General features: G+C 40.3%; 2 protein-coding genes across 2 annotated transcripts; one reads left to right on the top strand and one right to left on the bottom strand.

Moving 5' to 3' along the window:
* The first annotated feature begins 1,191 nt into the window (after positions 1–1,191).
* Positions 1,192–7,292, top strand: ric3b (RIC3 acetylcholine receptor chaperone b). Its single transcript, XM_040026437.1, has 6 exons — positions 1,192–1,611; positions 2,124–2,350; positions 2,668–2,746; positions 3,254–3,347; positions 3,806–3,936; positions 6,135–7,292. Exons 1-6 carry the CDS (start codon positions 1,491–1,493, stop codon positions 6,617–6,619), a joined length of 1,137 nt encoding a protein of 378 aa, XP_039882371.1. The 5' UTR covers positions 1,192–1,490; the 3' UTR covers positions 6,620–7,292.
* Positions 7,293–7,614: 322 nt separating this feature from the next.
* Positions 7,615–11,284, bottom strand: psma1 (proteasome 20S subunit alpha 1). Its single transcript, XM_040026438.1, has 10 exons — positions 11,195–11,284; positions 9,932–9,976; positions 9,746–9,847; positions 9,230–9,333; positions 9,046–9,134; positions 8,813–8,883; positions 8,548–8,677; positions 8,246–8,325; positions 8,005–8,109; positions 7,615–7,900 (listed from the first exon to the last, which is right to left on the bottom strand). Exons 1-10 carry the CDS (start codon positions 11,195–11,197, stop codon positions 7,838–7,840), a joined length of 792 nt encoding a protein of 263 aa, XP_039882372.1. The 5' UTR covers positions 11,198–11,284; the 3' UTR covers positions 7,615–7,837.
* Between the last annotated feature and the right edge of the window lie 623 nt (positions 11,285–11,907).

The following is an 11,907-nucleotide window of genomic DNA, read 5'->3' as shown; positions in this document are numbered from 1 at the left end:
ACAGTCTAAATATTCCCTTCAAATGTACAAAAGTAATAACTTGTCTCGTAAAAAAAATCGAATACAAAATCAAATGTGCTTCCTTCAGACGATGAATATGCAAATGGTTCATTTTCCAAGACGGCATAAAACATGTGCACAGCATTTTTCTGCTTCAGTAAAATCTGAGCATCCCGCTCATATCAGACAGGAATTGGGAAAAAAATCACACTTATATGTCCAAGGGTTGAACTCAGATTTAGAAAAAACATTTACTGTTCAGTGGCCTGCCCCACAACTTCACTCTTACTGCTCTTACGGCAACATTTAAGGCCAGAAACAGTCCCTGTTTTCAGAGATAAAAACATTTAAAGCCTTCTGTACACCTGCTCTCTACCAAGTCCATGTTAAGGGTTAGTCCGCATGCATGGTGCAGTTGATTTAGCAGGGAACTTTAGGATTCACTTAGTTAGGTTTTTACCATGGGATACCTCTAACAAATACACTTTCTAAATTTCTCCCTACTGCATCTTTAAGGGGCAGAAAAGCAGGGAGAGACGAAGGAGACAACAAAAGGTATGTGTGAGTGGGGCGATGCAGTACATGAAATAGTGTCAACCTTTTGGAAAACATCATATTTACAACTGCGGCATCTTCTTTTTAGGTATAATATCAGTTACATGAAAGCTGAAGTTTTACTGTGGGAGTCATATTTAGTTTTTCAGGATAATAATTTAGAATTGTATGTAAGTATTTTATTACTGAAGGAGGAAAGAAATGCAAGTGCTAGGCCCTATAAACTCACTGGCTTCCCATTTGATCCAAAATCCCATCCAATCAAAAAAAAAAAACCCAATATACTTTGTGATCTCTGTATGGTATAGGCACACTTTTCATCTCACTACTTTTAACCCCTTAGTGTGGACAAATCCTCTTGAAATCAAAGTACTGGCACATTTTTCTTAAAATAATGAGGACCATCCTATCACTGTTTTTATCTTCAATGCTGTGGGACAAGCTTCCACTTTCTATTAGATCAGCCCAGTCAGTTTCCAATTTAAAAAATGAAAAATAAAATAATAATAACAATAATAGTTATTATTTTTAGACCCAGGAATCTATGACTTGATGTGATGATGAACAGATATTCATTCGATATAATGGTGCTTTTATTAGAAGCGCTATGATGTTTTCATGAATGGCAGTGTAAGGAGTGCCCCCTGTGTCTGAAATGAACTGTTATGGCCAGCTCGTGATAAAGCTCATTATAAAGTGGTACACACACACACATACAAAATCTTTCCATTACCAGCCAGGGACATTAAAAACACTCATACGATCATTTGGCGCCACCCAACGGCGAAACTATGTAACTACAGCTCCCGAGCACTTCCGCTCCTCCAGCCAACAAGGAAGTTCACCACACTCCAGTCTTCGTCTGCGCTTTCTCCGCAAATCTGACACAATATCGTCGTTATTTCTGTGAGGGAGGTGACTGCTCACCTGTCGGTATGGCGATGTCAACCTTTCAGAAGGTGACCCTCGCGACGTGCCTCGTGCTGTGCGTCGCGTTGATGCTTCCCAAAATGCTGTTATCCCGGGGGAGGAAGGATGCTGCCGAGCGGCCGGAGGGTACGTCGCATTTCACGGCTTTTCTTTACTGGTCAGGTTGCCTCTGCGGTTCATATGGTTTATATTTTATATATATATATATAAATATATATGGATGAGTATCTTAATTTATTAGATTTTTAAATTGTGTTATACTATTTCTTTTGTTAGTATTTCAATCCAAAATATGTTCTGCATCATTTATGCATCACTTTAGTTGTAGTAGCATTTTCCTCCCTGGAGAGGGCGCCAAACACACACATGACACTATCTACCGTTATACGTGTATAATATACGAACTGCTTTGTATTTAAAGGGGTCATATTTGGAAAACAAAATATGACTCTGTTGGCACACCTGCACAGACATTAGATGAAGCCTAGCTCTTTACGCAAAGCCTGACTTATTTATTCAGTGAGCGCTGTGCTAGTCAAATAAAAAATGCATTACTTAAAAAAAATCAGACAATAAAATGCCTTTCAACAGCAAGATTATTTCTGTGGCACTGACTCCCATTTGGCTCCTCACTGCAGGCTCAGGACGGTTCCCTCCAATGTTGCACCGTCAGATGGCTCCGGAGAGCAGAGGTCAGAGAGCCGCGGGGTCCGGAGCCTCCAGGGCCCACAACACAGAGGCCATAGGCAGAGGCAAGGGAGCAGGAACAGGGGCGGGAGCTGGAGGCAAATCCAACCTGGCAGGACAGATCATCCCCGTGTATGGCTTCGGGATCTTGCTCTACATCCTCTACATCCTCTTTAAGGTGAAGTACTAGCAGCTGGCGAGAAGAAACAGCATGAGATGTACCTAAAAGCTCTTTACTGAAGTAAAAACTAGCTTTCATGTAGCAGCTGTAATTAAACATCTCTCATCATTTACACTAAATTGCACAAGTAAAAGTATTTTAATGTCAAGTAAAAATGAAACCATAAAGAAGTGAAAAGTGTTCACAGTCTTTTCTGCAAAGGACTGATGTTGTTTGTTATAAAGCATGAAGTCAAACACACACTTCCCTGTGGGGTTGTGGGATTTGCTGTGTTGTTTCTTTAAGAGTTTTAATCCTGATTCTCTCTCTGCTAGATCACGTCTAAAGGGAGCAGCAAGCCAGCAGAGGGGAGGTTCCCTGCATCACGCTCAGAGAACCTCAAGAGAAAGATCAGTAAGTTTTACACACTCTCATTTAGCAACTTTTAATCACTTTCCCATCGTTTTTGCTTTTGTAACTAAGCTGCTAAATGAATCTAATGTTACTTTCTGATGGAAGCGCTGCAGGAGCCACATATTATCACTGTTGTGCTCATTATTGTCTGAAGAGCGCGCATAATGATCGTTGTCATTTTATGTAGTGGTAATAAAGTTGAAGAAACACAATTTCCCCTTTTTTGGTTTCCAGCATCAACATCAAGGGAGCATTTCAGTCATTATTAAAGCTGTTTACATGCATTAAGTCACTCGCTCTCAGAAAGCATTTGTGTTTATCTTTGGTTTGGTTTGGTTATTAACCCAATAAGAAAAACCCCAAGGTTGTAAAAAAGAAAATAATGCAACTGTACATTGTTCAAATGACTCTGACTGCCTGTGCATCAGTGCGTTGATCTATATTGTCTGCATAATTTAAACGTACCGCAACCCTTTCTCCTGACTTTGTCCTTTCTTGGCCCTCCAGCTGATTTCCAGCTGGCCCAGCTGCAGGAGAAGCTGAGGGAGACAGAGCTGGTGATGGAGAAGATTGTTTCCAAAGCCCACCACAGTCCTAACAGGTGACCGTACGCCTTTTACAGAGTGACATAAGAATTTGGTCACCAAGCAAGACACAACCCAGTACTTGGTGGAGAATCCCGTGTTGGCAAGCACAGGAGTAAGATGTTTCTTGTTTACTTATTGGCCCCTCGGCGCACAGAAGTCGTTTTGTACCTTTAGCAGAAAAACAGCCCCAAAACATAATATTTCCAGCTCCATGCTTGACAGCGGAGGGTCATACTCAGCATTTTTCTTCCTCAAACCCAGCGTGTCCAGTTGATGCCAAAGAGCTCGATTTTGGCCTCATCTGACCACAGCTCTCTCTCCCAAGCCTTCTCTGAAACCTTTGGATGTTCAGTGGTAAACTTAAGACGGGCCTGTGCTGGTGTGTTTACTTCTCTCATTGCTGCATGTTCAGTGAGCTGGCTTTTAAATATATTCATTCAAAGCTTAAACGTTTCTGTTTTCCTGTGTGCAGGGTGAAGGGCGTGATGGCAGACCAGGAGGAGAGCCTCCTTCAGCAGTTGACGGAGATAACACAGATGATGCAGGAGGGTCAGCTGGTGGAGGGAATGGCTCCAGAGAAGAAGCCCCAGGATGAGTGGAAAGGTAAAAGATTATATTTTACCCACAGGAAAATGTTTTCTTATCAGATTTTTAGGAAAGAAAAAAAGTGACTTCATCATCTTCGCTCTCGCCTTGTTTCCTTTGAATGTGTTTTATTAACTGAATTCTTTCTGTTCCAGCTGTAAAAGAAAGTGATCCTCTTTGATTTCACACTTGTAACTGTTCATCACTTGGGTTCGGGTTCATTTGCTGTCATTTACTTCCTCCACATCCTTTTTGGCTTGTCTTTGTGTTTTTGCCGAATTCACAGTATAAACTGTGATACTTACACAGCTGCGCTCTCTGAGCTGGTGCTGTTTTAAGATGCTTTCAGTTTAAGGGATTTTTCTGTCATCAGCCAGGCTGTTGATTGCATTTCATGTACAGCGATGTTTTCATTATTCAGGTCAGTATTGGAAGTGCTATTCTTACCACATCTAAGCATAGCCACTTTGGCTCTCTCTCTTTCTGAAAGTTGTGTTAAGTGGAGTGCAGCACTGTCCTAAGGAGGCTGCCTATAAAGGGGAAATCATCCACTTATAAAAATGAATATTTTTTTAGGCAGAGTCACAGAACGCTGTGATTGCACCTCCTGTCATGATGATTATTTTTGGTCAGCAAGCAAAAGGCAGTTTTTTACCAAAGTAAAGAATAAAATGATCCAGCCAGAACACGAGCGATCTGTGTTTGGTTTTAAGTCCTTGATAGTTTATTTCTTCTTCAGAACTTTCTGTACTTTGATATGTCTTTGATATATCCATTTCCTGTGCTGTGGTTCTGAATTCCTTTTTTGTTTTCATACTCAGTTCTCTGGTCTCTGTTCAGTGTTTAACTCCAGCTGCAGTCCCATTGAATCCAAAAAAAAATGACTGAAGTGAAGTCAGGAGACCCACTGCTGTGTGTGTGTGTGTGTGTGTGTGTGTGTGTGTGTGTGTGTGTGTGTGTGTGTGTGTGTGTGTGTGTGTGTGTGTGTGTGTGTGGACAAAAGCCAGACTGATACTGGAGTTTTAGGGCTGACGATTTTTAGAGTGAGAAACTCCAGACTCTAAATATCAGCAGTTTTTCTTTATAAATTAATGCAAACATACAAAATGAATCAGTGGTTGTTTTTCACTTTTCGGCTGCATGTGCTGCAGACAGCAGAGAGTATTTAAAACAATGGCGTAAAGTAATTAACCTCCTAAGACCCGAACTCTTCCACTGCATGCATTTTGAATTTGATATTTGGGCTGATTGGGAGCCGATGAATGTAAAAACAAAGAATTACCAGATATATATATATATATTTTTTAACCTTATTTTTGTTTTTAAGAATAATAAAAGCCACATATGAGGATATTCATTTAAAATTTTTGATTGAACAGTAGCAGTATAATGTCCTCGTAAGTGGATATCAGGCCCTTGTAGAGCAAAATTCATTATTTTGGTCTAAATAACCCAAAATGTGATGTCCACATATGTGGACGGCAGGTCCTAGGAGGTTAAAACATTTTGATCTTTTTTTGCTTTGATTAGCATTCAAATCATATTGATGTATATCTGACCACAACAATATGTGAGTCAGGGTGAAGGACTGGAGCGATGACTTCCACCTAATAGTCTGTCCTTAGTTTACTTTAATACACTTGAAAGTGGAATTTCAGTAAATCATTTCGATGCATTTGCATGTGAAGAAGTTGATAATTGCTCCTTTATTTCTTTGATTTTAGATTCTTTATTGACCAAAGCATCAAATTAACTGTCCGTTTAACACACCCTTGGAGAGCTCTGCAACAATGAAAACAGTTGCTTAAGGTTGTGGTTTATGCACAAAAAGAACAAATTCAGACCAGACTTTTGTGTGATTTCCAAGTTTTTTTCCAAAGTTCTCCCAAGCAACAAGGCACTGCTTACAATTATTTGCCTTTCTGTCAGTAAAGTCTCTCTTTCAGCAACTAACTTTACACTGCACAGGGATGAAGTGAAGCCAGCGATTCCCTGTATGTCGGAAAATGTTTCATAGGATTTCATATGATTTTACTAAATAGTTTTTTTCTTTGCTTAAAATTAAGTTTTTACCTAAATTTCAGTTACAAAGTAAAGCTGCAATACTGAATGTAAGATAGACAGATATAGATTATCCTTTGCTAACTGCTGTATTTTTGATTTCAAAACAATAGCGATCAGTAATGAGGGGATGCATTTCTGAAAACTTTCCACAGATTATCCAGAAGAGCCTCATCCATACTGGGAACATTCCCACTGCTGTTGTAAGGAGCACCACCACAGTCCACAGACAGAGGCAGAGAGAACAGAAGGCGACGGGGCCGACCTGCTCGAAAACCTCACTGCAGACGTCACAGGTGGAGACGTGGTCGAGGAAGCAGAAGATCTGAGCGAAAGAGCTGCGAGAGAATCTGATCTGACAGCAGCAAGTAGAGACGATGTAGGGTTAGAGAGCGATTTAGGGAAAACTGAGGAGGAGGACATGCACGAACACAGAAAGCAACTGGGTCAGATTGATCTGGGTGTCCCAGAGGAGGAACTGGTTGGAGTCCTGAAAGAGCTGGAGCTCACGCTGAGAATGACATCCGTATTGGAGCAGGAGAAGATTAAGGACCTGGCGCAACCAGTGGACTCGGAAACGGCCTGCGGCTTGGTCAGACGGAGAAACAAGAGGAGGAGAGCAAAGAAAGACACAAACTGACCAACGCGATTCAGATACAGTCAACTTGAGCCGGGGTCTGGTTTGGGAGGGCAGATGGGGTTTTTAGTCTGTTCTCATCAGATTGGAAGTAACATGAAAGCTGGTGATAGCATGACAGTTTCTCCAGCCTTGCTTAACTTTAAGTGAATACATGAGAAAAGATGTGAACAGGGCATATTTTATATCAGTAATATCAGCTTGATCCAGTGGCTGAAAGGTTTATAAAACCCTCATTATCTAATACAGTATTACCCGTCTGCATGCATGAATTCATAATGTGCTTCCAGGATTTCTGGTGATGTGCTGAAAAGGTGGACAGTATGCACACAAAACCGTTTGTTAGATCTGTCACGAAGGTCAGAAGGCATCAGTTTCTGCTCCTCTAAGGGGACCTAATGTTATTTTATCTGGTACTGGAAGATGAAGTATATCTAAAATGAAAGAAAAACAAAAAACAAGAGCAAGTAAGACTGAATCAGACCCCAAATGGGAATGCAAATTGTCTTAATACCTAGTGCACAATATTGGGATGTTTGTGCCTCCTCTCACTTTTGTCAACAATGAAACACTACCATTACAACTGCAGTCATTTTAAATTTTGTTTTGACAGTTTTCCTACTGTGCTCTTGGATTCCTTTGTGTGAGCAAATGCAATAAATGACACTATTCTTAATTTAAGGAACAAAACTCAAGTTTTTAATTAGACAGGAGTTAGCCGAGTCCTCTTCTCCTCAGTGTTTAATATGAAGAAGTGCCTTCTAAGCAAACCTACTGTGAGTAAAAGCACCTGAGAATGCACATCAGTGATTAACATGCTGCGAAGATGTTTCACACACACTTTCCTGTATATTCTGGTCGTCGAATTATGCCATTTAGCTTTATAGTATCTCCTTTATGGCACTGAGTCAGACTCTTCAGTGATGCCTGCAATGTTAATCGAAGTATCGACACTCGCCGTGAGTCAGCTAATAATAAGGAGAGCAGCAGAGGCAGCATTCAAAAACAAAAATGAGTTTATTACTTGTATCATGGTACAATTTAACCATACAAAAGCAACATCACATTGTTTGATGTTAGCAGAGAATATTTTTGATTAACAGTTTAGCAAGTGGCACATCACAACATCTTCCCCCCTCTAAATATTTCTCTTGACTTGCATTAAGTGTCACGTGGTTGTCTGGGATCTATGGGAAGCAGATCACTGTTTGGCGTGCTGCCTCAGTGCTCCATTGGCTCATCAGAGGCCTCTGCAGGAGCAGGTTCATCTGCGGGCTGGGCAACCTGAAACACAATTATTTTTTTCAGTTTTATTTTAGATGGTATACTATAATGGAGTGACATGGAAATGTTTCTCCGGAGCTGGACTGGATAAACCTTTGCAGTACCTTTCTTTGTGGCCTCTCCTCTAGCCCTTCCAGGAATGGAGCAACATCGTCATCGTCATAAATGGTGAACTCCATGTCTTTCCCAACAATGCCGATGGAAACATTCTGAAAGAAAAAGGGCACAGTGCTGAGAAACTGCCTCTGTGCTGCACAAGCTCGTGTCTCAATTAAGTCAAGACTTGTGCTAGCTGAGTGTGTAAGGTGGTGACGTATCAGGTGGGTGTGGAGGGAGCTGGGGTACCTTGGTAGTGAGGTCCTGCTCAGTAGGGAGGGTTTCTCTGAGAGCACGGAGGCCATGCTGGACCAGTTCATTCAGGATACCTGACAACAAAACCAACATATCAGTGTGACTATCCACGTTTATATTGTAAAACTTCATTGATGACTAAAATATTTCAACATGTCCCAAAATGCCTCAAGATGCTCATGGCCAAATTACATTAGTTATTTAACAAAACAACAGGATAAGCATTCATTTGCTGTTTAAACTGCTTTAAATGTAAATGCTTGTGAAAAGGTTAAAAATTAAAAACTGGATCTTACAGTCAGAGAATTTATCCATGCATCTCTCCAGGTAGGTGCGTGCAGACTGGGAACGCGCTCCGATGGACATGGCTTTACAGTCAAAGTAGTTTGCTGACGGGCAGGTCTGGAAGATGTGAGGTCCCATGTCCTGTTTGACACAAAACAAATAAATATCAACTGCACTGACTACTGACACCTTTATAGTCTTTCAGCTGCAGATAAAGCTATACATGCATAAATCCAGGCAGATATTTAACAAACAGCAGGCGTGAAACAAACTCACATCATAACCAGCAATAAGGAGTCCAACGCCGTAGGGCCTTCTTCCATATCTCTGTGTTGGGATTTGGGTTTCTGCAGTTTAAGTCAAGAATCGTACGATTCACTTTTTTTTTTTTTTTTTTTTTTTTTTAATCCTTTCATGAAGACAACCAGAAAACAGTCTAGTTTCTCTCACTCACACAGGAAACACATGCTATAACATATTAGTATGATTGATAACAGTAGAGAGGATACTGCTGCCAACAAGAGCGACAAGACGTGACGTTGGGAGGGGCCTGTCGAAGACAAATCTGGAGTCCAAGCACTCCTGACGCATGAAGTTACTGTGGGAGAGAAGGTGTAGGAATTGTATTTAAGAATATTATGTATTATAATCATGAGCGACTTACTCTGCACCATCAGTGTCACTGTTACCTACCAGAGCAGCCTGGCATCAGCAGTCAGTCCAGCAATGGAGATACCAATGTGGTTGTCGACATGGAGGATCTTCTTCTGGTGGGCCGCCAGTTCAGACTGGGCTCTCTGCAAGAGAAACATGACACATCAGTTGTGCATTTTCAGTTATTGTGCTTTGACACCAATAACCTGCTGCAGATTTTCTTGGCTGTTGCACTTTAATATACTTCCTATTATAAGAAACAGGCTTTTTCCCCCCTTTTCTATAAATAAGACAAGTAGGCAGGATGACACAAATGAAATCCTTTTAATATGTTGAGAGACACTCAGAAACATACTACTGACCCACAAAATATTCAGGAAAGAAGTATAATTGTGTAGATACTTGGTGACAGTGTGTTAAAAAATACAATCCTACAGACTTGTTTTTCTGCATCAGGAACAACGCCTGTATAGTGACCAATTTTCTGGCATTTATCCAAGGCATAAAAAAAACTGCAATGTCATAAGATTACCACCAAACACTGCATGACTGTACCTTTAGCGCCACCAGGACTGCATGCGTTCTGGATTTCAGCCCTACAGTTGCAGACCCTTGTTTCACAGCCTCCATGGCATACTCAATTTGATGAATACGCCCCTGTTCACAGATGGACGGGCTTATTTCACTCATCATGCTACCAAGTGTCAATGATGCACTTAGTCAGTGAAAGACATGACTTACCTGTGGGCTCCATACGGTCACATCATTGTCGTACTGGTTGCGGAACTAAAATAAAAACCAAAACCAAGCAGTCACTTAAAAACACTAGTATTAAAACATCACACACAGGAGCTGAACTTACATAGTTGTCTTGCATTATCAGCAGTTCTCTTGGTTAGCTACTGTTTCTCAAGGACTGAAAACGGCAACTACAAACGAGACTGTCTGCAGGTTGGACTTTTCCAGAGCCAGGTTTTAAATTACCACCGTGATTAAATTATTTATAAACACGCATCTCTTTACTGGCTCGAAACACAAAACACCAAACTGACTTTAATACTGGATTAAGATCAGACAGCAGCATAAATACTGGAACATGGTAAATGGCAATCATAAAATACTAAATGGATTTCAACTGTCCGTCAAGCCAAATAACAACAGACACGAAGAGCAGGTTAAAAAAAGGTTATGGGGATTTCTGCTTTTATCGCCTCATCAGCGTCACAATTAAAACGTTGGATTTTGTGTATTTCACTGTGTTTTTGTATCTGTATCTGTCGTTTTTTTAAAAAATTATTATTATTAACGTGTGGGGACAAGAATGATTTGCAATTGCTATGCAGTCATGTTCATACACCATGTCGCACTGCAACGCTCCCATCATACAAAAGTTTGACCAGTTAGAATTTAATGACGGCTAACTGTCATTAGCCAAGTAACCTTTACAGAACATCACTAACATTTACTATAGGAGACTTGCGGAACCATCACAGCCTTCGCAGTGATACATTTCTGCACAAAATAATTATTTCTCTTTTTCTATCTTTTAAAGCCTAAAGGCCGGTGAAGTGGATTAAGGGAAAACGAAAGTAAGACATTCTACTTCCATCGCTAGTTTCAATGATGCTAACTCAGCCTAGCTGCTGAGCGTTAGCCTTCCAATTCTTGATTCATCTAACAAATATTTAACTCATCATGTTTTAACAACATTTAATAGGAGCTAAATGAATATTTACTTAGGCAGACTACGCCGAGTATAAGCTACACGAAGGCTGTTTCTTTGAACACTGTGCGGCTAACGCTAGCAGTGCAGTGTTTTGCTTACTCACAGTGCAGTCAAAAGTTAGCCAGCTAACGTTAGCATTGTGTGAGTAAGTGGACCCGCTTTCAGGATTTCTTGAGTAAATATTATACGTAAAAATATACCGTATCATTTATTGAGTCTTTGGAACTGATGTATAATATGAAACTGACCAAAAAATGATACATTTAATTCATACGCACCATCTCTGCTTAAGAAAGTGCCTCGTCCCCGCCGCCTGCGCAGTGATCCTCACTTGATTTATTTTCCTGACAGGACGTCAGGGAAACCAACAGAACCCCGATTTCAAATCAGTGATCACTGAGTGAACTTTTGGTTGGTGATATAAACCCCCCCAAGACAAACCAGTCCAATATCTTATTAAAAAACAAAAACAAAAAACAAGCAATCACAATAACAAAAATAATAAGTGCAAAATATAAATTAACCGACAACCCCCCCGGAACACTCACAAAATATCTAAAAAACAAAATTAATAAAATGGAAGTGTATTTTAAATCTTGCCTCTACAAATGCAAATATTATAAAATCAAACAAGACAAAATAAAACAACCGTTTTAATTTGTTAAGATAAATCCAAAACTAATCAATTGCAATGTTGTTGTTTTTTTTTAACTTAAATAATAAGAAGGATCAACTCATTTGGATAGGAAAAAGTGAACTGAAAGCAGAAACTGAAACTGTGAAAAAAACCCCGACAAGAGCTCTTTTTGGAATGAACTGATCCGTGCGAATTAATTAACCATCTTGGAATGTGCATTAGTTTACTAACGAAATCCGTCTTTCTATATTCTTTTCTACGGAGCGAGCTCTTGGTTGCAGTGATTGAGCATGAACACTAGGCGGCAGCAGTAAATTAGAAGAAGAAACCGAGGCGTCACCGGGGACGCTGTCT

The sequence above is a fragment of the Simochromis diagramma genome, unplaced genomic scaffold (assembly GCF_900408965.1).
Source record: "Simochromis diagramma unplaced genomic scaffold, fSimDia1.1 OVJJ01000293.1, whole genome shotgun sequence".
Lineage (NCBI taxonomy): Eukaryota > Metazoa > Chordata > Actinopteri > Cichliformes > Cichlidae > Simochromis > Simochromis diagramma.
This window is presented reverse-complemented; position numbering and strand designations above follow the sequence as displayed.

Coding starts and splice junctions, on each gene's coding strand:
- ric3b (XM_040026437.1), top strand. CDS start 1,491: ATGGCGATGTCAACCTTTCAGAAGGTGACCCTCGCGACGTGCCTCGTG. Junction 2,747..3,253: donor GAACCTCAAGAGAAAGATCA/GTAAGTTTTACA, acceptor TTGGCCCTCCAG/CTGATTTCCAGCTGGCCCAG. Junction 3,348..3,805: donor GCCCACCACAGTCCTAACAG/GTGACCGTACGC, acceptor TCCTGTGTGCAG/GGTGAAGGGCGTGATGGCAG.
- psma1 (XM_040026438.1), bottom strand. Junction 8,678..8,812: donor TCCTTATTGCTGGTTATGAT/GTGAGTTTGTTT, acceptor TGTGTCAAACAG/GACATGGGACCTCACATCTT. Junction 7,901..8,004: donor AGGAGAGGCCACAAAGAAAG/GTACTGCAAAGG, acceptor ATTGTGTTTCAG/GTTGCCCAGCCCGCAGATGA.